The sequence below is a fragment of the Mus caroli genome, unplaced genomic scaffold (genome assembly GCF_978045245.1).
Source record: "Mus caroli unplaced genomic scaffold, Mus_caroli_1 scaffold_19, whole genome shotgun sequence".
NCBI classification, from domain to species: domain Eukaryota; kingdom Metazoa; phylum Chordata; class Mammalia; order Rodentia; family Muridae; genus Mus; species Mus caroli.
In genome coordinates this window covers 63,913,728-63,934,641 of record NW_028227274.1, presented here as the reverse complement: position 1 = coordinate 63,934,641, position 20,914 = coordinate 63,913,728, and the positions used below count along the sequence as shown (strand labels likewise).

At 47.6% G+C, this 20,914-nt stretch overlaps 1 protein-coding gene across 10 annotated transcripts in view; it reads right to left on the bottom strand.

Annotated features, from left to right (window-relative positions):
• The window catches only part of Znf532 (zinc finger protein 532), a 108,827-nt gene that overhangs the window by 61,202 nt on the left and 26,711 nt on the right, over positions 1 to 20,914 (bottom strand). For all 10 annotated transcript variants that reach the window (XM_029471791.2, XM_085833610.1, XM_029471793.2 and 7 more), the window contains one exon: positions 2,022 to 4,372. In XM_029471791.2, coding sequence (XP_029327651.1) covers positions 2,022 to 4,358 — 2,337 coding nt within the window. In that variant the 5' untranslated portion in view covers positions 4,359 to 4,372. The remainder of the gene's footprint in view (positions 1 to 2,021; positions 4,373 to 20,914) is intronic.

The following is a 20,914-nucleotide window of genomic DNA, read 5'->3' as shown; positions in this document are numbered from 1 at the left end:
CCGCCTCCCGCTGCTGTGGTAGCAGTCAGTGGTGGACGGCCACCCAAGCTCCCACTGCGTTTTGAAGCTATATCGCTTTTCCTGGTGCAGAAAAGTATCAAAGTGGCTCAAAGAAGAGCCCGGAGGGAGAGTCTTTCCCTTACAGGCCCAAGCTGCTGAGGGAGAATCATGGTCTCTCCTGGACCAGGTGAGCCAGCTATCTGTGCACAGCCGAGACTGTACGTGAGGGCTCCTGGACCATGATGGCAACGAGACAGGGAAATGGGTGCCAGGAGAGAAAGTCACACAGGGCGCTGCTAGGACACCAGCCCTGAAGAGCTGGCTACACAGCTGGCACAAGCTTACTGAACGAACAGCTCTTGAGGGATCTGGGTGGGTGGCTTGGGCCTAAGTAGAGGAAGGGCGTATATATGTTTTACTCGATGTACATCTATCTGCCATGAGTCATTCCTTTGGATCCCAGATAATCAGGTTTTACTTGTCCCAGCAAAATCAGGTTTAAAAAAACCACCAAGTACTAGGAGACATGTCCGCACCGAGCTTCACCACCTGACCCTACCACGTGTCGGTCCTGAGAATTTTCAGCTGAGAACAAAGGCTGGGAAGCAAGGGCACTGCTCTCCTCATATCCTTCCAGGTCCCAGAGAAACCGCACAGCTGAGGGCAGCCACACTACACATCCACAACCGTAACAGTGCAGAGTCTGGGCCCTGCAGGAGCCAGCCCACCACCCACACTGTTCACTGACACACAACGGCACAAACAACTCAGGAAGTGGCTTTGGGGCTCTGCATTTCAGGAGAAGGAGGAAGCCTGCCCTAGGGAAACGGGTGACAAGGTCAGGGCTGTGTGCATGGACAGGACTTAGCTACCGATCATCACCAGGACCTGCTCTGAGACCCAGCGCTGCCATGGCAACCCATCCTCTCCCTAGATACACGAAACACCCAAACCTGCAAAAATGTGGTTAAAACTCCACTGCAACTAGACAGAAAACACAAGGAAAAAACAAAACAAAACGAAAAAGCAAACAACAGGACAGGTATCATCTTTCATTCCCCCAAACTCAAAATCCTACACATGGTTTAAGTCAGTAGTTGGCTTTGAAAAACTACAGACAGTATCAGGCTTCTGACCACAACACAAAGCTCCTAGATAACAAAATACTGAGGAAACAGAGGGAAGCTCGCCTACCACTGGGTCTTCATGCCAACGAGGTTGAGACCCTCAGGCGGAGGCTCAATCCTAGGCCCCTCACTCTTGAACCACACAAGTGTTTTCACCCAACAAAATGTATATGTGTGTGTATATGCGTATACACATACACACAAACCCCACGTTCTCTCTAGCTGGGAATTATCTCACTCAGCATGTTAGGAATGCTTGTTATGCATGCTATGGATTAGCCAAATGTTGCTTCATGGAGAAAGTAAAGGAGAGAGATAATGAATTGATACAAATTACAAGATGTCTTTCACCAACAGCAACCTGTACTTCACCTCAAAAAAGTCACAGACACAAAGGTTTATTGAGCCAGATGGTTTGCAATTTGTAGTTAAAATCACCATGACCATTAAACACACTTTGAACCGCAGTCTCTAAGTAGAGTGCCTTTAAGTAGTACCCAGTGGATGTTTAAGTCATTTTACTGCTATGAATACCAGTAATTGTCAAAATTCCAAAACTGAAAGCCTCAGATACTGTGCCAATGTAATCCAAGCTAAACGCTTCATCTGCTGGGAGGACACTGAATGCACTGCTAAGAATCAGACTTCCAATGCCTGCACAATTACCTAACATAAAACAACCAGAGCACACAGTTTCCTATCTGGCTGAAGAATTACCCTTGGATTTCAGCACTGCACCCTTTCCTGTGCTTACCTGCACACACTCGCGCACACACGCACGCACACACACGCGCACACACACCCCTCTCCACCGTAATTCAAGACATCTATCTGTCAAAGCACTCGTGGCTCCAGCCTCGTCACCGAAACACCGAAATGTAAATGATACTCTACTTGTCCACTGGTGTCTGCAGCGTGCTGGAAATGTGTGGCCAGGGACGTCTCATCCTGGAAGACTTCATTACACTCCAAACACTTGAGACTGTGTCTACAGAGCTTGGAGGGGTCTTCGTCTAGGGGCATGGCTGGGCTCATGGGTGTGCTTGCCGGAGCTGAGATAACTGCCCCGGCTATGCCAGGCTGGACTTTTGTGACAGTGTGTGTGGCAGCTCCCACAGAGCTCTGCAGAGTGGAAGCAGTAGTATTGCTGGATGGAGGAACTATCATCTGGTCTGCCGGGACCGGCTTTAGGATCAGGTGGGAGCACTGCATCACCACGCCTTTCTCCTTATGCCCCCGAGCATGAGAAAGGAGGCTGCATTTGTTGTAAAAAACAAGGTTCTTGGTACAGTGGTTGCACGTCACTTCGATGCGCACGCTACGCCTGTCGTAGTGCTGGCTCAGGCTCTTTTCCAGGGCGAAGGCGTCCCCGCACTCCAAGCACTTGTACCCGCGCATCGGTAACGTGATCCCTGCGTTGGCAGGAGGACTGAGGTTGGGGGTGTAAACCGGGACTGGGTTGACGCTACTCAGCACCTTGTTGAAAGCTTCCACCACAGAACTCTGCAAGGACGACACCACCTGGACCCGAGACACCTTCTTAGGTGGCTGCGAGGTCGCTGCATTGATTATTGCCTGCTTTATTTGCTGCTGAGGTTTGGTGAGCACTTGGCGGAGTTCAGAGGTGGCCTGGGCACCCTGAGGCAGAAGGTTAAGGTTGGCAAGGTGCACAGTCTTTGGCACGAGTTTGGCATTGGCCAGGCTGGATGCCGGCACCACAACGGTTTGCTGCTGGATGGCATTGGCAGCTTTGATGATGGCGCTGCTGGCACTCTGAACAGAGGCGGCAGATATGACCGTGGCTTTCACCGTTGTGTTGTTAGCGAGCTTCAGATTGATGACTTGAGACCCTGCAGTCTTGACGGCAGACACGGGAAGAAAAGCTGTAGCCACGGGCTTGATGGTGACCTGTTTGGGAGTCAGCTCTGCAGAGGAAACTGCACTTGTAACCATGGCGGTCTGCAGAGGTGCCCTGGGCGGGGAGGAGAGGACCGTGGCTGATGCTGAAGATGACAGGAGTGATGTCACAGACGCCATCACAGACGCTGCCTGCTCAGAAGGCTTCTTTCCAGAGTCCAGGTCCACTTCTGGCAGTACTCTGGTCACAGTCCTCTTGATCTCCCCAGAAGATGTCTTGATGGTCTTGATGCGGACTTTGGGGATGGCTGGGGTAGAGCCCACAGGAGAGGATGGTGAGCCTTTGCTGCTGTTCTCACTGGATACGCTCCTGGGACTATCTGATGGCTTCAGGGAGGTCTTCTTGGTGCCATCGATGAGATTCTGGGACTCGGGAGACTTGTCGGCAGCTTTGGGACTGTCATTCACTTCTTTTGGTAACGGAGAGGCTTCCCTGGAGTTGGCCACAGGCTCTTTGCAGGAGTCGGACGCAGCCTTTTTAGCGCTGAGTGCCGCAATGGCCGCTATGCACGAGGAGAGCTTGGAGGAGGGCTTCGTTTTGGAAGATGTGGCAGCAGCAATGCTGGACTCGCTCTTCTCGGAGCTCTGCTTCCCGTCGAGGACCCTGTTCTCAAGCATCTTCTCAGAGTTCTCCTTCAACTTATCCTCTGCTTTTCTGACCTTAAATGGCTCATAAACACTCAGGGTTATAGAATTGCTTTCTGCCTCCCTCTTGACCTTGTTTTTATCCGTGTGGCCCGACGTAGAGACTCCAGTCTTGCTGGAGTTTTCCCCTCCAAGTGCCTTCAGTTTGTCGAAGTCCTGCTGGGGTGCTGAGCCCGTCAGCACATTCGATCTGAAACTGGCCCGCGCCTCCTCCTTATCAGGCGGGTCGTCCACCTCTATCTTCTCATCATCCTCAAACTCCTCAGCGCTGGAGATAGGGCTGAACTGGCTGAATGCCGGGTCCTTAAGAGTCACCTCTGAGGCAGGTGTGTCTCCTTTTAAGGACTTGGCTCCATCCTTACCATAGCTGTCAAGAGAGGATGCCGTGAGGAACCCATTATGCAAACCATTGCCTGTGGGATTGTGGCCATCTTTTTCCACCCCCTCAGAGGAGTCGATGTTGCGGACATTCTTCACAATCACACTGACGCCAACGTCTGAGGATGATGGAGTGTGAGAGTCGTCATCCACGTGAGCATTCTGCTTAATGTGGCTTTCATGGTCATCGTGTCCGGACTCAATCGCTGCTTTAGGATCGACCATATCTGGTATGTCAAATGCTGCCAAGAGGTCATCAAAGTCTGGGGTCTTCATATCCCCCATGGTCATGAATTTGATCAGTTCTGTTAGAGGAAGGGGAAAAAAATCCAGCAATTAGCACTGATAATGAAGTCAGCCCTTCTGTGGTGTTCACTCTAAACACTGAGCACCAATAATGATGTCAGCCCTACCGTAGCGTTCACACTAGCGGAGTAACAGTAATAATCACTTCAGCACCCACTGAAGCATCGACAAAGATGCCCACCACAGTGTTTTCATGAAAGCTACTTCTCCAAGTATATCCATCTTGACAACATTTAACTCAGTAGCACAAGCTGATCATTTCAGTTACCATCAGATTTGGGATGCTACACTAACAGACGATTACAATAAAAACAACTACAGATTTCAAAATCCATCCACAGAAGAATGAATTGGCCATTCACACCGACCACAAGGTCTCCACTGAAGTCAGCTGGGATCTTTTTCCTTTTAATCCCTAAGGAAGCAATCCTGTCCATTTTTAATTCTAGGCCTCCCTGTTGTGTTGAAAAAGAAACAGCCAAATGTGGTAGCTCACACCTTTAATCCCAGCACTAAGGAGGCAGAAGCAGGAGAATCTCTGAGTTTGAGGCTAGCCTGGTCTGCAGTGTGAGTTCCAGGATGGCCAGGGCTACACAAAGAAACCCTGTCTGGAAGGAAGGAAGGAAGGAAGGAAGGAAGGAAGGAAGGAAGGAAGGAAAGGAGGAAGGGAGGAAAGGAGGAAGGGAGGAAGGGAGGAAAGGTAGGTAGGCTGGTTGGCTGATGACTGACTCTGGAGTAGGACGGAGTTGTAGGAAAATAACGTCAAGTCATTATCAGAAATGAAAGCTATGCAGGTCCACTCAGGGCGAGTCTTTCTTTAGAACACCCCTATTTCCTGGTATAGTCACTGTGTGCACCCCATCCTGAGGACAGGCAATGTGCCGTCCTGTTCACATCACAAATGCTAAAGAATGAACAAGTCCCACAGCAGGCATCACAGATAAGATCTATACCAGAGCATGTCTGGGCTCAGCTCCGCCACTCACCAGCAGCCCCCAGGAAGTAAGGAAGTAAGAGATTTTAGTTTGGACTTGGTGCATCCTTCAGTAGTGAAGGCAAGCAGCCAAGAAGAGAAGGAAAATAGAGGGGAGAGGGCAGAAGCAGGCAGAGAGGAGGTAAAGGGGCACGGCACTGAGGCTGACTGGGAACCTTGCTGAGGTCAGCCACCCAGAGGACTCATAGGTAGACAGCTCTGGACTATCCACTCCTCAGGACTCCCTGTGCTGTTTGTCTTTGACTTCCACATTTTGTTCAACTATTTAATATTTTTCTGCAACCTGTAAAAGGTCATGCATTCCTGATGAGAGCAACAACCTTTAGAGCAAGGTAAAACGCAACCAGATGAGAGCAGACGAACAAGACACTATACAGGCCCCACATGCAGCATAGTGGAAAAGACTCGCTATATTACCACTCTGCCGACAGACGTAATCCGCTAAGACTGTGGGGAAATCTGCTGTTGAGGTTGAGACAAACACCAGTTCAACAGGTGCAGAAACATCCACCATCCGAGTCACACGCACAACTGGGACAGTGGTGGGGACTTTTCTCCTGCGTCTCCCGACCTTCAGGCAAACTATGGTCACTATATTTTCTACTGCTGGACCAGACAAGGAATGGCATAGTGTCAAGCCTCTTCCAACCTGAAAGGCTGCACCCAAGAAATAAGACACAATCCCAAAATGAGGCTGGCATTAAAGGGTCTCTAAGAGATCATTCGCGGGGCAAAGTCTGTGTTTGTGACTTTCTTTTTAAAACTGGTATTGAGCATTCAAACTATAAAATGGAGGGACTGAGAAATAATCTACCGGCTATTGCAGTTACATAAAAGAATCCTCGCGGGCTGGTGAGCTGGCTCATTGGGTAAGAGCACCCGACTGCTCTTCCGAAGGTCCAGAGTTCAAATCCCAGCAACCACATGGTGGCTCACAACCATCTGTAATGAGATCTGACGCCCTCTTCTGGTGTGTCTGAAGACAGCTACTGTGTACTTACATATAATAATAAATAAATAAATAAATCTTTAAAAAAAAAAAAGAATCCTCGCACTTCACAACACCACCAGAATGTCACCACCTCTATCCACCCTCAAGCATCGCATCGCATAGCTGCTGCGAACCAAACACCCATAATAAAGCTGTACTGCTGCTGAAGGAGCTGCGGCTAGCGCTGCGAACTAGGCAGTTCCGTGGTAGCATGCTCTGCTTGCTTCCAGAATCATAAACCAGCTCTTTCACCCAACACCATACTTGAAAGGCGAGTCTTTGAAAGATCCAAAAGCTAAGACCTAGGTTTACTCAGCCCCAGTATTAGCTGGACCCTAAGAGCTCTAGGCTTTCCTCACAGGGACACGAGATTTGTGTCTCACCCTTTCTTAATGATGACATAATCAAAAGACTTCACAGTTACATACTATCTATCAGGGGGCAATCAATTCAGAAACAACAACAGCAGGAAGTAATTCAAATACTCACTGGGTGAAAGGCCAAGGACAGAAAAAGCACAAGAAACCAAACCTGTGTGACTGGCTCAGAAGAGCTGCTGGCAGGTGTGCTTAGCCGTGACACTCCCTGCCTCACACACTCCACAGGACTAGACCATCTTGTCATCCACAGCTTATCGCCCCCACGTCCCCATGCGGTCCTTCATGCCAGACTCAAACAAGGTTAAATTCAGACAGCTTAGAAAGAACTGTGGAGTCAGCCTGCAACACACTTCCCTGAGGGGCAGAGAAGTCCGGTGGCACTGGAACCTAGCCACGCCCAACTCCCTGCATCCTGCTCTAGCTACATATAGTTCACCCTCTCTTCTTGGGAACAGCATGGGAACAAGAAGACCAGTAGAGCACTTTTCAGATTTAGAGGTGAGTTAGCAGTTCACCTTCAGAAAGACTGACGCTAAGCTAAAAACGCAAAGCAACGCGGTACAACTGACAGCACATCACCCCCTGAAACCCGAGAGCCCTGCGGTGGCAGACTCACCGCTCTGGGTTGTATAATTAATGTAATAAATACCACTCTGTAACTTCACACCTCTTTTCTGGTTGATAGAAATGTTTTTCATACCCACAATCACTTGTCCTGTTACCGTGACCTTTCCTACACATTGGAAGACAAAAGCAAATGGCCGCTCTGAGGGGAAATTACTTGTGCCTCTGATTACAAAGAGGGAAGTCTATTGCAGATTCCTTCATTTTCCACCCCAAGACCTAAGCATTACCATCTTAGAAATATTCTTGCTTAAGATTATTTTCTTGGGCTGGTAAGATAGCTCAGCGGGTAAGAGCATTGACTGTTCTTCCAAAGGTCCTGAGTTCAAATCCCAGCAACCACATGGTGGGTCACAACCATCCGTAATAAGATCTGACTCTCTCTTCTGGTGCATCTGAAGTCAACTATAGTGTAATTATGTATATTAATAAATAAATCTTTAAAAAGATTATTTTCTTTTAGAATCTCAACCTTTTTAACTATTACATTTACTTGTGTGTGTATGTATATGTGTTTGTGTGTGTGTGTGTACATGTGTGTGTGCCTACACACCCGCATGCATAGGAGTATGACATAGTATTTATGGAAACCAGCAGATAACTTGTCAGTTCCCCCTCGCAGCACACATCCTGGGACTCAAACTCTCGCTGTCGGATTAAACAGGGTTGCCTTTACTCACCCTCACAGCCGTTGGCTTTCTTTAAAAGTTAATGTAGGAAGGGCTGGAGAGATGGCTCAAGGTTAAGCGCACTGGCTGCCCTTCTAGAGAACCCAGGTTCAACTCCCAGCACCTAAATCGTGCTCAAAACTGTCTATAACTTTAGTTCCAAGGCTTCTGACCCAGGCCCCAGCCCCGCAGACACACATGCAGGCCAAACACCTAAATATACATTAAAAAAAAAAAACTTTTTAAATATTAACTTTTTGTAAAATATTACTATTCACTTTTTTTTAAAAAAAGATTTATTTATTTATTATATGTAAGTACACTGTAGCTGTCTTCAGACACTCCAGAACCTCTTCTGGGCGCCAGATCTCGTTACAGATGGTTGTGAGCCACCATGTGGTTGCTGGGATTTGAACTCTGGACCTTTGGAAGAGCAATCGGGTGCCCTTACCCACTGAGCCATCTTACCAGCCCTATTCACTTTTTTAAATGTTAATATAGGAGCTAAAGAAACGGCTTGGGTTAGGAGCACTAGCTGCTCTTGCAAAGAAAGCTGAGCCTTTGGTTCCCAGTGTGCACATCGGTGGCTCAGTTCCAAGGGATCCTACGTCCTCTTCTGACCTCCACGGGCACCAGGCATGCACACAGTACACATACACACAGGCAAACACTCATAGACATACAGTTTACAAATCTGAAATAAAAAGTTTGAGTTCCCAGAGAGCTGTCTCACGTTAGCTTCCTGGCTCTCAACGGTTCGTGTTCTCAAACAGAATGCACCAATTATAAAACTTTGCATTCCACTTCTACCTTATAAAATGTTTCTTCCTTAAAATAACCAATGATCATGGGGGTTCGTGCCTTTAATCTTAGCAACCAGGAGGCAGAGGCCTGTGGGTATCTGTGAGCTTGAGGCCAGCCTAGTCTACATAGTGAGTTTCAAGACAGCCAATCACAAAGTGAAACCCCGTCTCAAAAAACAAATAAAAAACAATCAAAAAAAAAGGGTAACGGTCACTCATGAATTCCCGTAGTTTACTAATAGCAGTGAACTTAATGTATATATTGCCAGGATAAAAATGGTAGGCTGGTTTACATTTTAAAAAGAGGAAGAACTTAACGTCTGCCCAGTAGCCATCTACTTTTTCCTGTGACAGGCAACATGCTTCCTTTCCTACTAAACGAAGCCTTCAGAATGACAGGAACATCTCCCATCTTTGCTGGTACAAGCTGAGAGCCATCAAGTCAAAAGAAACACTTCAGAAAACCTATTTATCCCTTAATCATACTTCTTATACTTTACCATAAAAAGCTGCTCAATAAAAAAAAAAAAGATTTCATCTGTAATAAAAGTTGCTTTACAATTCCCACCTAGGAAAAGTGCTCAAAGAGCACACAGTACAAACTTACAATCCTGTCACTCAGAAAACTTAGTTCAGATCAAGGCCAGCCAGCCAAGTACAAGAGATCCCAGGTTCAAAACAAAGCAATTTACTCACTCCCTTCATCTCAGAACTTGTAAGGCAGAAGCAAATGGATGTCCGTGAGTTCCGGGCCACCAGGGATATAGCGTGAGGCCCTATCTCAAAAATAAATGAATCAAAGGGAAGAAAGAGCAAAGAGAAGCGCATGTGCAGGGGGTGGGGAGGGAGCAGCAAGAGGACACACCAACATCAAAGAGCTCAGAATATCCTATCCCTAAACTGAAAATTCCACTAGCTCCGCGAGGAAAGATGTAGGCCTAAATCCAGCCACGTTTCTACCTTTATATAAACGTGAGACGAGCTAGAAGTGACTCAGTGAGCTCGGTCCCTGGACCAACCCGGCAGAAGAAAAGCAGCCCCTGCAGGTTGTCCTCTGACCTCCACCTGTGTGCCCTGACGTGTGCTCCTGAGAACAAGTTAGCCTGACCAGGAAAGACACATGAGATTGATCACCCACATCATGAAGAAAATGACATTCCCGTGAATAAAACTTGGTGAACACCCATAAGCTGTAACAGTGGTGGTGGTTTTTTTTTTTTTTTTTTTTTTTTTTTTTTTTTTTTTTTTTTGGCTTTTGAGACAGGGTTTCTCTTTATAGCTCTGGCTGTCCTGGAGCTCACTTTGTAGACCAGGCTGGCCTCGAACTCAGAAATCCGCCTGCCTCTGCCTCCCGAGTGCTGGGATTAAAGGCGTGCGCCACCACGCCCGGCCAGTGGTGGTGTTTTAAGAAAAACACGCTGACTACTGAGCAGCCACAGGGTTCTGCAAACCCCTTATAACAACCGTACACACACGGGCAGTACGTCCCTGTCACTGCTTGCAGCAGTGTGTGCTCAGGACGTTTCTTTATACCACTGAATTTCCAAAGCATCTAAACTAGACTAACTGACTTAACATAGGAGAGAGGCCTTATCGCTCTCTCTCCTTCAGATGTAAAATGTTGCTTATATTTGCAAGGTTCCAAATTTACCTAATTGCTCCCCAACCTGAACAGTACATCTGCATTCTGTCTGTCCTTCCCTTCTCCCCCTTCACCTCCAACTTCTCTTTACTTTAAGATTTTCAGGGATAACCACATGGCATGTCTTTAACCAAAAGAAGAAAGATATGACACTTTTCACTCCAACCAATCTCTTGCTTCTATCTGACTTCAGCCCTGACAGTTAATCTTCTCTCCATCCCCAATACCAACTCAGTGTGGCCGACCATCTGCTTCTCCCACTACCTGGGGAAGCGCATGGTGCCAGCTGCCCAGGCACTGTGCTCTCTTCCTTAGGCACAATGTTGCTGACTTAAACCTAACAGCCATAATCTTAAAATTGCTTCTGGAAGCATACAGCAGGGCTGCTCACTGAAGCTGTTAGCTCACCATGGCCTTGGGAAGCAGGCACACGCCCATTCCAAGCCCTTCCCTGCCCTGTGTTAATTCCCTCACAAACAAGCTCCACATACAAGCCCCACCCCACCCATTCTTCAGCAACAGCAAAGAAAATACCTTCCACAGAAGCAAAGGCCCATACAAACCTTAGCCCCGCCCCCAGGGGTCACCAATGCCGGGCCCATTTTCTAAGGGGCTCTCCCCTCCTCCACTGGTGCTGTGGCCCAAATGGAAACACAGACAAAGGCAGCTCCTGTGCCTTTTCTAGCTGCTGGGTGACACTCCAGGGACAGGAATGTTACATCCTTTCTATCTTCTTTATTAACTCATCCTGCCTTGAAATAAAGGGTGTTTCTAATCTTTCCCTTTCCCAACTCTACCCCAGTCTTTCTACTGTTTCTACTCAAATAAGTCACCAAGCAAAAACCCTCCCCAGACACTTCCTGCCTCTAGTCAAAAGTCAGAGGGTGTCTGTCCCTTTGGGCTTGGTCTTGCTGGTCAGTCCTCCAGTGAACCTTGTCCCTTCTCTATCACCAGACCAGCTGGCAGAGAGCTCCCAGCCTTACCTGACAACTTGGGACTTGTCCCCTTGTCTCCTGTGTCCCTGTCATGCTGCCTCTATGGCTCAACCTCCACACAGGTAAATCCCACAACTTCCCAGCCCTTGGCAACGCACTCTCCAGAAAACCCAGTGTAAGAGAATTTAGAGAAGGAGGGAAGGACAAAATTGTTTAATATCACAAACACAATAATGGAATCTGACTTCTATACATCTGTCAGAACCCAAACAACTATATATAGTATACCCTGCAAATTTAAAAAAAAAAAAAAAAAATCAGGACTGAGACTGAGTAGGAGCGGGCATGACACACTCACTTAATCCCAGCACAAGGGAGGCAAAGGCCTGTGAGTTGGAGGCCAGCAGAGTTGCAGGACAGCCAGAGCTATACAGAAAAACCCTGTCTCAAAAACAAGAAAGAAAAAAAGAAAGAGAGAGAGGGGGAGAGTAGGAAGAGGGAGAGAGAGAGAGAGAGAGAGAGAGAGAGAGAGAGAGAGAGAGAGAGAAAAGAGAGACAAAGGAAGAGTGAGCAGGAGGGGACAACTCACCAGCATAGGTGCTGGCCTCTGGTTGGTGGAAAATTAGTGACATCTGACTAAAGACTAAAGTACAGCTGGCAGGACTATACAATGGCATTCTTCTGCTGTTACTAGGTGTATTATAATTAATACAAGACATTTTAGGGAAAATTGAGTAAACGGTACAATAGAAACTCTGTTTTTACAACTTTTCTGTATGTAAAAAGTATTTAAACATTAAATAGTAAAAAAACAAAATCCCAGCTTGCATGGATCTGAAGCAGGACTGCAAACCCAAGGCCAGCCTGGTCTACAAAGCAAGACCCTATCTCAAACGGGAACCCCCAAGCTGTGTGATCTGGCTGCACTACACACTATAACCTGCTGCTGACTAGGGTGGCCTCCTAACACCTCCCTGAGCATACCTGGGTTCAGCAGCAGACTTTATATCACTGTGACAGAGACAGAAAAGATTGACTTCCGCACAGTGTTTCAGCCCACGATGGTGGCCTCATTCATTACGGGTCTCTGGGGAAGCAGAGTGGGAGGGGCTACTTACCTGGCAGTGTCTGGGCAGCAGAGAGGAGAGAGGCTGCACTGAAGGACCCTCTTGCCTTCCTCTTCTCATTACACCTCTGATTCCCAGCACAAGATGCTGCTGCCCCCACTCAGGATGGACAACCCCTTGCTTAGGCCTCTGGAAATTCTCCCAAAGACATACCCAGGGGATCCTAGTCACTTCTCAGCCCCAGCCACAGCAACCATCAAAACAGCATCACAATTCGCTTCTTGACAGGTATGAGCAAATACATTCTATCACAGAACATAATTTCTACATCCTAAACTGTAAACTCGAAATCTGAAATGCTCTCAACCCCAAACCTTTTGAGCATCATACATACACTGAAAGGTTTTCTGGATTTCTACAATTCAGGGCTGTTTTGTTTTGTTTGAGACAGGGCTTCCTCTGTGTAGCCCTGGCTGTGCTGGAACTCGCTCAGTATGGCCAGGAACTCATAGAAGTCAGCCTGCCTCTGCCCTCCTCTCCCCCAAATACTGGGATGGGATTAAAGACATGCACCTCCACTGCCCAGAACAATTTGGGGATTTTAAGATAAGACTGCAAGTGTTGGAGGATTCGTCTCCATGTAGTAATAGAGACGTCAGGATGTGTTGAAGGATTCACCCAGGCTGGATGGCTAGAGGTACTATTTAGAGGTGATGGAACCCCCAGGAGGAGGGACTAGCTGGAGATCTAGGTCATTGAGGTGTGTCACTGAGGACACTGATAGCCTCTCTCCCAACCCCCAAGCCTCCTGCCATGAGGCCCTTTCTCATCGAAGACCCAAAGTAATATGGCCATGGACATAAAAACCTCTTTAACCAGGGGGCAAAGGAAGCCCTATTCCTATTGTCAAGTCTCTCATGTATTTATTTCATTACAGTGAAGCAAGCAAACCTGGGTGTTCAAACAAGCACAGTTCATGTGAGTATCATAGAACCCACGGGTCCCAGGGTCTGAAACACGTCTGATGCCAAATATCTGAGATAGGGATACTCAATTTACAACACAGAGCTACTGCAAACAAGTGTCTCACAGTTTAGAAAAGGGCTGGGGGTAGAGCAGCCCCTAGCATTGGGGGTGAGGTGGGGCTAGCGTAACCTCCAATGCCACTGGAAAAGCTTGAATACTAGATACAGTGTGTGTACGCGCATGCTCACATTCCCATTCCCTGTTCCCCTGTCCGTGTTATTACTGCCCCTGAGCTTTCTGGCTGCTTACAGCCTTTCTATAGACTACCACCTTCAAGTAACGCCTTCCTCTTGTAGCCTCACACCACTGCCAGGGCCTGCTTAGCTTTCCCTAACTTCCTGGAAGCTTCCTCTTCTCCCACCCAGGGTCTGTTCAGTCTCTTGGCCACCTCTCCTGGTTCAGCGACACAGGCGCTCACACCTTTCTATGCCTGGCCCTAGTTCTACCGGAGAGCCATCCTGCCCACTGCCAGTTTAACATTACACCACGCTCTCTCGCTCACATCAGCAGCTCTGTGGACCCAAAACCTGGGCCTCCCTCATGCCCTACTTGTGCTTCACCAGAGACATTTGCCGTCTCTGGGCTAGCAGTGAGCCTTGGGCAGGCTCTCAGGAGCAACATACATGGCTCTGCTTCTGCGGGACATTGAGGTTTTCACAAGGGCACTGAGATCTACAGAACAATGCTCAATTTTTCTGAGTCCATCAGCTTCAACTCAGAGCCTCTATTATGCCCCTGAGCATTATAACTCTCCCTGTGAGGACTGCACTATCAGACAGACAGACAGACCCTTAAGTACAAATGCAAAAAGGCTACAGAAATGTCCGCTGCCATCAGCGCATGCTGGTTATTTTCAGTGCACACTGAACCCCAACTTACAAACACTAATTTGCTAATGCCAAAGGCCACAAAGGATGCCTTAAATTTCGATTTCTGTATTATTATTTGTTTAAACGTGGGCTGGCGAGATGGCTCAGTGGGCAAAGCCCTGCAAGCCTGAGGACCTGAGCCCATTGCCCAGCCCTTACCCACATGGTGGGAGAGAGGCCCAAACCCTGCAGACTGTCCTCAGGCCTCCAGCCCCAGTGTGCCTGCACAGAAGCACTGAGTTCGGAAGTCAGTGGAATTCTTCCAGAAGCTCCCTCTTTGCATCGGCTTCCTCGCTACAGGGAGCAAGGGTGAGGAGGCCTTTCCTGTGTGCTCACTGTGTGGCTCAACAAAGCTCCCCAGGCCTATACCAGTAGTCAGATGCCGGGAATCTATGGACAAACCCTAGGATGGGGACTGAACACTGAATGCTGCAGCTACTAAGACAGCAGGCTGGGGTAGGCAAATTATCCTTCCAGTACGATACCATCCCAGGACCCTCTTGCTCCTTGACTTCCTCACCAACATTTTTTAAAACATAAAGTTTTGTTTGTTTGTTTTTAAGGCTTTTGGGTAAGCTGGACATGAGAGCTCACACTGTAACCCCAGAACTAAGGAGGCTGAGGCAGAGTGAAAGCTCAAAGCTAACCTGGGCCTCCGAGCAAGACTCTGTCCCTAAACAAGTAAATAAACAAACAGCGAGGGGGCTAAAAAGGACAGTGCAGAGGTTACAAATAGGCTGCTCTGGCATGGCAGCTACAAACTGTCTGTAACTCCAGTCAGAGGATCCAGCCTGACTTACACAGGCACCAGGCACAGACATGGTGCACAATACACACACAGACAAACATCATACACATCAAGTAAAAGCAAGCAACAGGAGTAACGTTGTACCTTCTAAAAAGGGATGGACTAAGGGTCTTTGATGGAATCTGTGATGATCAAACACATACAAAAAAGATAGGAGACATAAAACTCAAACAATAAGGACCAATGGTCAGGTGCTCCAAAAAGGCTGCTCCTCTTTTTATCCATCCCACGACCACAGAAAGACCCAAGGCCACATTCTAGACCATGATGTGATGCCCGGTCAGATATCTATCTGGCTTTAGCAAAAGAAGGAAGGAGGCTGCAGAGACATGCCTTCATATGGGGAAACTGGAACTGAGGGCCAGGGGAGCGTCCACGGGAGTCTTGGCACAGACCAGAGAGCAAGGCTGGAACACAAAGGGCCAGGCTGCCAAGCAAACCAGGGAAGCGAATAAAGACACTGAGAGCAGGCACTGCAGAGCTCTAATCTCTGCAGCCCCTAAACCATGCTTGTCACAAATTTACAGAGCCGTAGCCCTTCCAAACACACAAACAACCCTCAAGCTGCAGCAACAGGCACCCATGTGGTACAGAGACATATATGAGGGCAAAATACATTTTAAAAGGTACTTAATCCAACCACCACCTCCCAAATACAAAAAACCCCACTGGGGACTTGGACCACACTGGATGACAAAGCAATAGTGGACTGCAGCCCACGAATGCAGTAAGGAGCCATGAGTCCACAGGATGTAAATGACTGAAGAAGTAAAATGAGAGATGTAAAAAGGAACAAGACAGGTTGAAAGGTCGAAAGGTCGAAAGGTCAAAAGGTCAAAAGGCACAATGAGCAAGCCTGGCAGCTGACTTGTGTGCGACTCCTTGATCCCACAGTGGAAGAGAGAGCTGACTCCTAAGCTGTTCTCTGTAGTCTCCGACCCGCACCCCAGTACACACCAGGCTCACAAACAATAATCGTTTAAGTTAACTTATCTTCTGTGCAGAGCAACAAATCTGTGAAACAAGCCTAGCTTCTACACTTAGGACACTAAAAAGTAAAAACAAAACGGCAGGCGTAGCGGCGCATACCTTTAATACTGAAGTCCGGAGGCAGAGGCATCATAGCTATGAGTTCAAGGCCAGCCTGGTCTACAAACCAAGTTCCAGACCAGCCAGGGCTACCCAGTGAGACCCTGTCTCAAAGACAAGACAAAACAAAACAAAACAAAAAACTAAACAAAAAAATCCATAATTAATGAAACCCATTTGTGGAAAATTTTTAAATAACTTCCTTCCAAAGAGCCCAGTATAGAACTGAGGCTGGGGGGTGGAATTTACAGTGGAAACATCTGTCAACACTACCTTGCAAGGTGTACATTAAATAGGACAACATTAAATAGGACAAGTCACGGTCACAAGTGTGTCCACAGTGAGCACATCACCTCCCAGAAGCACAGTCTAGCTTAAGCATCAGAAATGCCAACAAGGAACATTCACAAAATCCCTGACCAGTCCTCAAAACTGTCAAGGTCATCAAAATTGGCCAAGCTGGAAGAAGTCAAAGCCCGGAGACTTGAGATTGGATGGCTCTGGGAACGCAAAGGACGTGAGGTTAAAACAAAGGAATCCAGAGAAAGCATGCGCTTCGGTTACCTCTTGAGCAATATGGATGCTAAAAAGACTTAGGACCCCAGAACGCTAGGTAGAGGAAAGTTAAATCATGACATTCCATCCCAAGAAAGGTAGGCAAAGGCCTTGGAAATAAGCAGTCACATCGAACGCTGGCATCGCTGTGCTATGTGTGTCTGTACTGCAATGGGGAGAGACATGTGGATTGAGATTTCATAGCAGCCTCGACTAAAAACACAGTGAGTTCAAGGTCAGCTGATACAACATGAGGACCTTGCCTCAAAAGATTTAAGGAAGCCAGGTATGGTGGTAGAGGGCTTTAATCCCAGCACTTCAGAAGAAAGGGGCAGGGTGATTGATCTCTGTGAATCTGAGGCTATGCAGGTCTCTATAGCCAAGTCCCAGGACAAATGGAGCTACACAGAGTCCCTGACTTTAAAAAAATAAAAATAAAAAATAAAAAGCGAAAGGCCCCAGACTGGAGAGACGGCTGTGGTTATGAAGTCTGGTTGCTCTCTCTCCCAGGGCGCCTAGGATTTCATTCCCAACACCCACATTTAAAGGTGTTGACTAGTGTGTGAGCCAAGTCTCAGCAGGTGTTACTGAAGTATATTCTAGGTGCTGAAGAACACGGCAATAAAAATGGAGTCCTGAGCAGGTGAGTCACAGATGAGATCTGGGGAAAGGTCAGGGATCGGCAGCTGCTCTCACAGGACTGAGGACAAGGTTCATGACGGATGGACGGATGGGCAGGCGGGCGGACGGACGGTCGGCCAGAGCTCAGGAAGGCTGCAGAGGTGAAGGATGCCGAGTCCTTCGTCTCCCAGATAGAAACCCCAAGGCCTCAGAGCCAACAGAAGAAATGAAACCATGGGAGAAGTGACAGGGCTCAGAGCTGGGCTAGATGGCACTGAGCAGCCCATTCCTGCACCCAAGCAGAGAGAAGACAAGAAGACATCCTTAGGTCACCAATGCCAGGAGGTTCTACTAGATAATAACCATTCATTTCCTCTAGGAAAGCCAAAGCTATGGCAGATCCTAGAAAACAGCTCTGGTGAGGCAGTAGGTTCTCTGGGTAAGAGGGCCCAGCTCCTGGGGAACCACAGAGCAGCCCCCACCCCATTCCCCAAGGCAGCCCCTCCCTGTAGGTGTAGCTCCAGGTAGGTTTCCAGATCCCTGAGGCTCATCAACAGGAGGGAGGGAGCCTCTAGGGAGACTTAGAAGGAAATACATGAAAAGCAAAAGGTAGGAAGAACAAGAGGACAGATTCTCCACAACATGGATTAATACCGCACACAGCAGTACCCCTGGGGGAAAGGAAGCCATGAAGGAAACAATAACTCATAACCGAATAAAAGAAAAAATGGGGGGGGGGAGGTCCTTCAGAGAAGCAAGGATCTCTCTCAGAGTAAAACAGACTCAGTGGTTTGAATGAAATGGCCTCCATAAGCACTGGCATGTGAATCCTTGAGTCCCTAGCTGGTGGCATTATTTGGGAAGGTTTAGGGCGTGTGGCCTGGTTGGAAGAAATGGAAGCTCTGAGAGCTTAAAGGACTCAAGGCTTTGAGTTCTTTCTCTCTGCTTCCTGTTTGAATCCTTAGCTCTCAGCTTCCAGGCCCAGCCTGCCTGCTAAAATGCTTCCCCACTGTGAAGGTGATAGACTCTTATCTTCTGGAGCTATAAGCCCAAAATAAACCCTTCCTTTTATAAGCTGCCTTGGTCAGGATGTTTTACCACAGCAATGGCAAAGTAAATAACACTGACAAAAACAGACATAAAAATCAAGAGTTTAATTCAGCTAACCTCACTTAGGGAATCCCAGAGAGTACAAAGTACAGCCCAAGGAGCCACCTGAAAAGGTCACCATGGGGCCACCAGAGAAAAGGTTAGAGGCCCAGCAACATGACCATGTCAGACACAGTCTTCATAGTAAGTGTGTCCTCTCAGTCATGTGGGTGTCTTGCACTCTTTATCTGCCCAATCTGATAGCCCAGAAAACACATGGCAAATTTTACCTTTCATTTGTTCAATTTTGGTTTCTTTGTGGATTTGGGGGGGGGGAGGGGTATCTTGTTTTGTTTTGAGTCTCATTATGTAGCTGACCTAGAACTCAGTATGTAGACCAGGCTTGCCCAGACTTACAGAGATCTATGTCTCTGCCTCCCAAGTGCTACAATTAAAGGCATGTGCCACGACACCCAGCTTTGTTTAGTTTTAGAAATTAGTTCAGTAAATGCCAGGTGAAGGGAGGCCCGTGTACACAGACCATAGCCTCTGTCCTCAACTACCAGAGGAAAAAATGGGCATCAAGGACCACAAGTGGTGGCACATGCCTACTGTGGTCTTGGCACCTGGGAGGCAGAAATGCAGTCCGGTCCAGGGGGGCCCAGTTTACACAGCAAGTTCCAGACCAGGCAGGGAGGACTACAGAGTAAAATCCAGACCAGGCAGGGAGGACTACAGAGTAAAATCCAGACCAGGCAGGGAGGACTACAGAGTAAAATCTGTCAGGAAAGAAAGATGGCATGGAAGGAATTTTTTTTTTCAAGAGAGAAAAAGGGAAGAAGACAGGCATGCAGGCCTGCTCTGCAGGTCAGGAAGCCCAGCTAACTGAGCTTCTAAACTTGCTTCTGTGAAGATGACAGCTGGCAGTGGAGTGCAAGGTGTGGAAAACACACAAAAGCTGCCCTTGATGAGACTCTAGCTCCAGGCTCCCTGGAAGGCTGGTTCTGCTCAGAGCCCACTGGTCTCCGGGTCCTGTCACAGTCCTGCTGATCCCTCTGTCAGTCCAGCTCCTAGGAATCCAGGCAAGCTGTCTAAGCCTAAGGCCAGCAGTGATCAGACACCAGCATGGACGGAGCTGCCTGGGAAGGAGACCCCAGTCCCTTGGTGGACACCAGGCCCAGCCAAACAGAGCCTGATTTAAACCTTTTAAATATTTAGACATATGGTATATACCTTTTAAATATTTAAGTGTCTGTTTTAAATATTTAATTACAGCGTTTAAATATTTAGCCATCTGGTCCCCCTTTGTGCTCTTGCCCCAGATGGTAAGAAGACCAGGCCGGCAGGGAGACTTCTGTTATCCACCGCTGTTCCTATGATTCTCACTTAGTGCACCAGGGCGGGAAGAGAAAGAAGGTCTCTTATTAGGACACGCACGGCCACTGAGAGACAGCAGATGTGTGAGGACCCGGGTCTTCTCCTCTTCAGTCCAGACTTATCACATGGACATAAAAATCAAGTTTAAACAGAAGTATACACGTCAATAACAAAAGATCAGACAAAAAGATTTCAAATTAACTACCATGATGAATGGAGCGTCATTCATTTTTTAATATCCACAAGAACATTATTCCTAATCCCCCCAAAAAAGTATTGAAAACAATACCTAACAGGCTTAAATTCATATGTAAAAACCACTGCTGTTCAGCCGTTCATCCAAAACTCTTGTTTTTCCCAGGCATTAATGTAAATCTAGCCTGTGAGTAATTCCGTCCCATAATCCTCTGAGCACCTGAGTCAGCGATGATGACTTAGAGCTCTCACAAGGAAGTAAAACAGAGTCTGCTGTCAGACACTGTTAAGTACCCGACACCTCAGAAATAGAGATTTTAGGCTGCAATATTAAATTTCATCAATATGTGGGAAAGATTATTAGACATATTTACCCTCTCAACCTCAAAGCACTTAAACCCATTAAACTGGGTAACAGTGAGTTTTGTTAATAAAGGGGAGGTGATGAGAAGGGAGAAAGCTACAAAGATCTAAGTGTTTTTAGATTATTTCCAACCTAGAAAAAACTGCTAGCTTAAAAATGATTTAATTCAAGCTCAGGACAGGAACACTCTGCCGTAACTTACCAAATCTAAAGCCCGCATAATGAAATGTTAATAAGGTTCTCCTTTTAGACCAAGCCCAAATCAAAGGGAAAATCCACCCTGGAGAAATTTTTGTGAATCTGCTCAAGCCCTGGGGGGAAAAACAGAAAGGAAAGAGAAAAGGGCTTACAACCTAAGCCTTGATCCCAGAACAAAGGCCAGTCGGCATCCTTTCAGGCCTGCACCTGGCCAGGCAGCCGGAGCACCGGGGTCTCTTCCCCCGA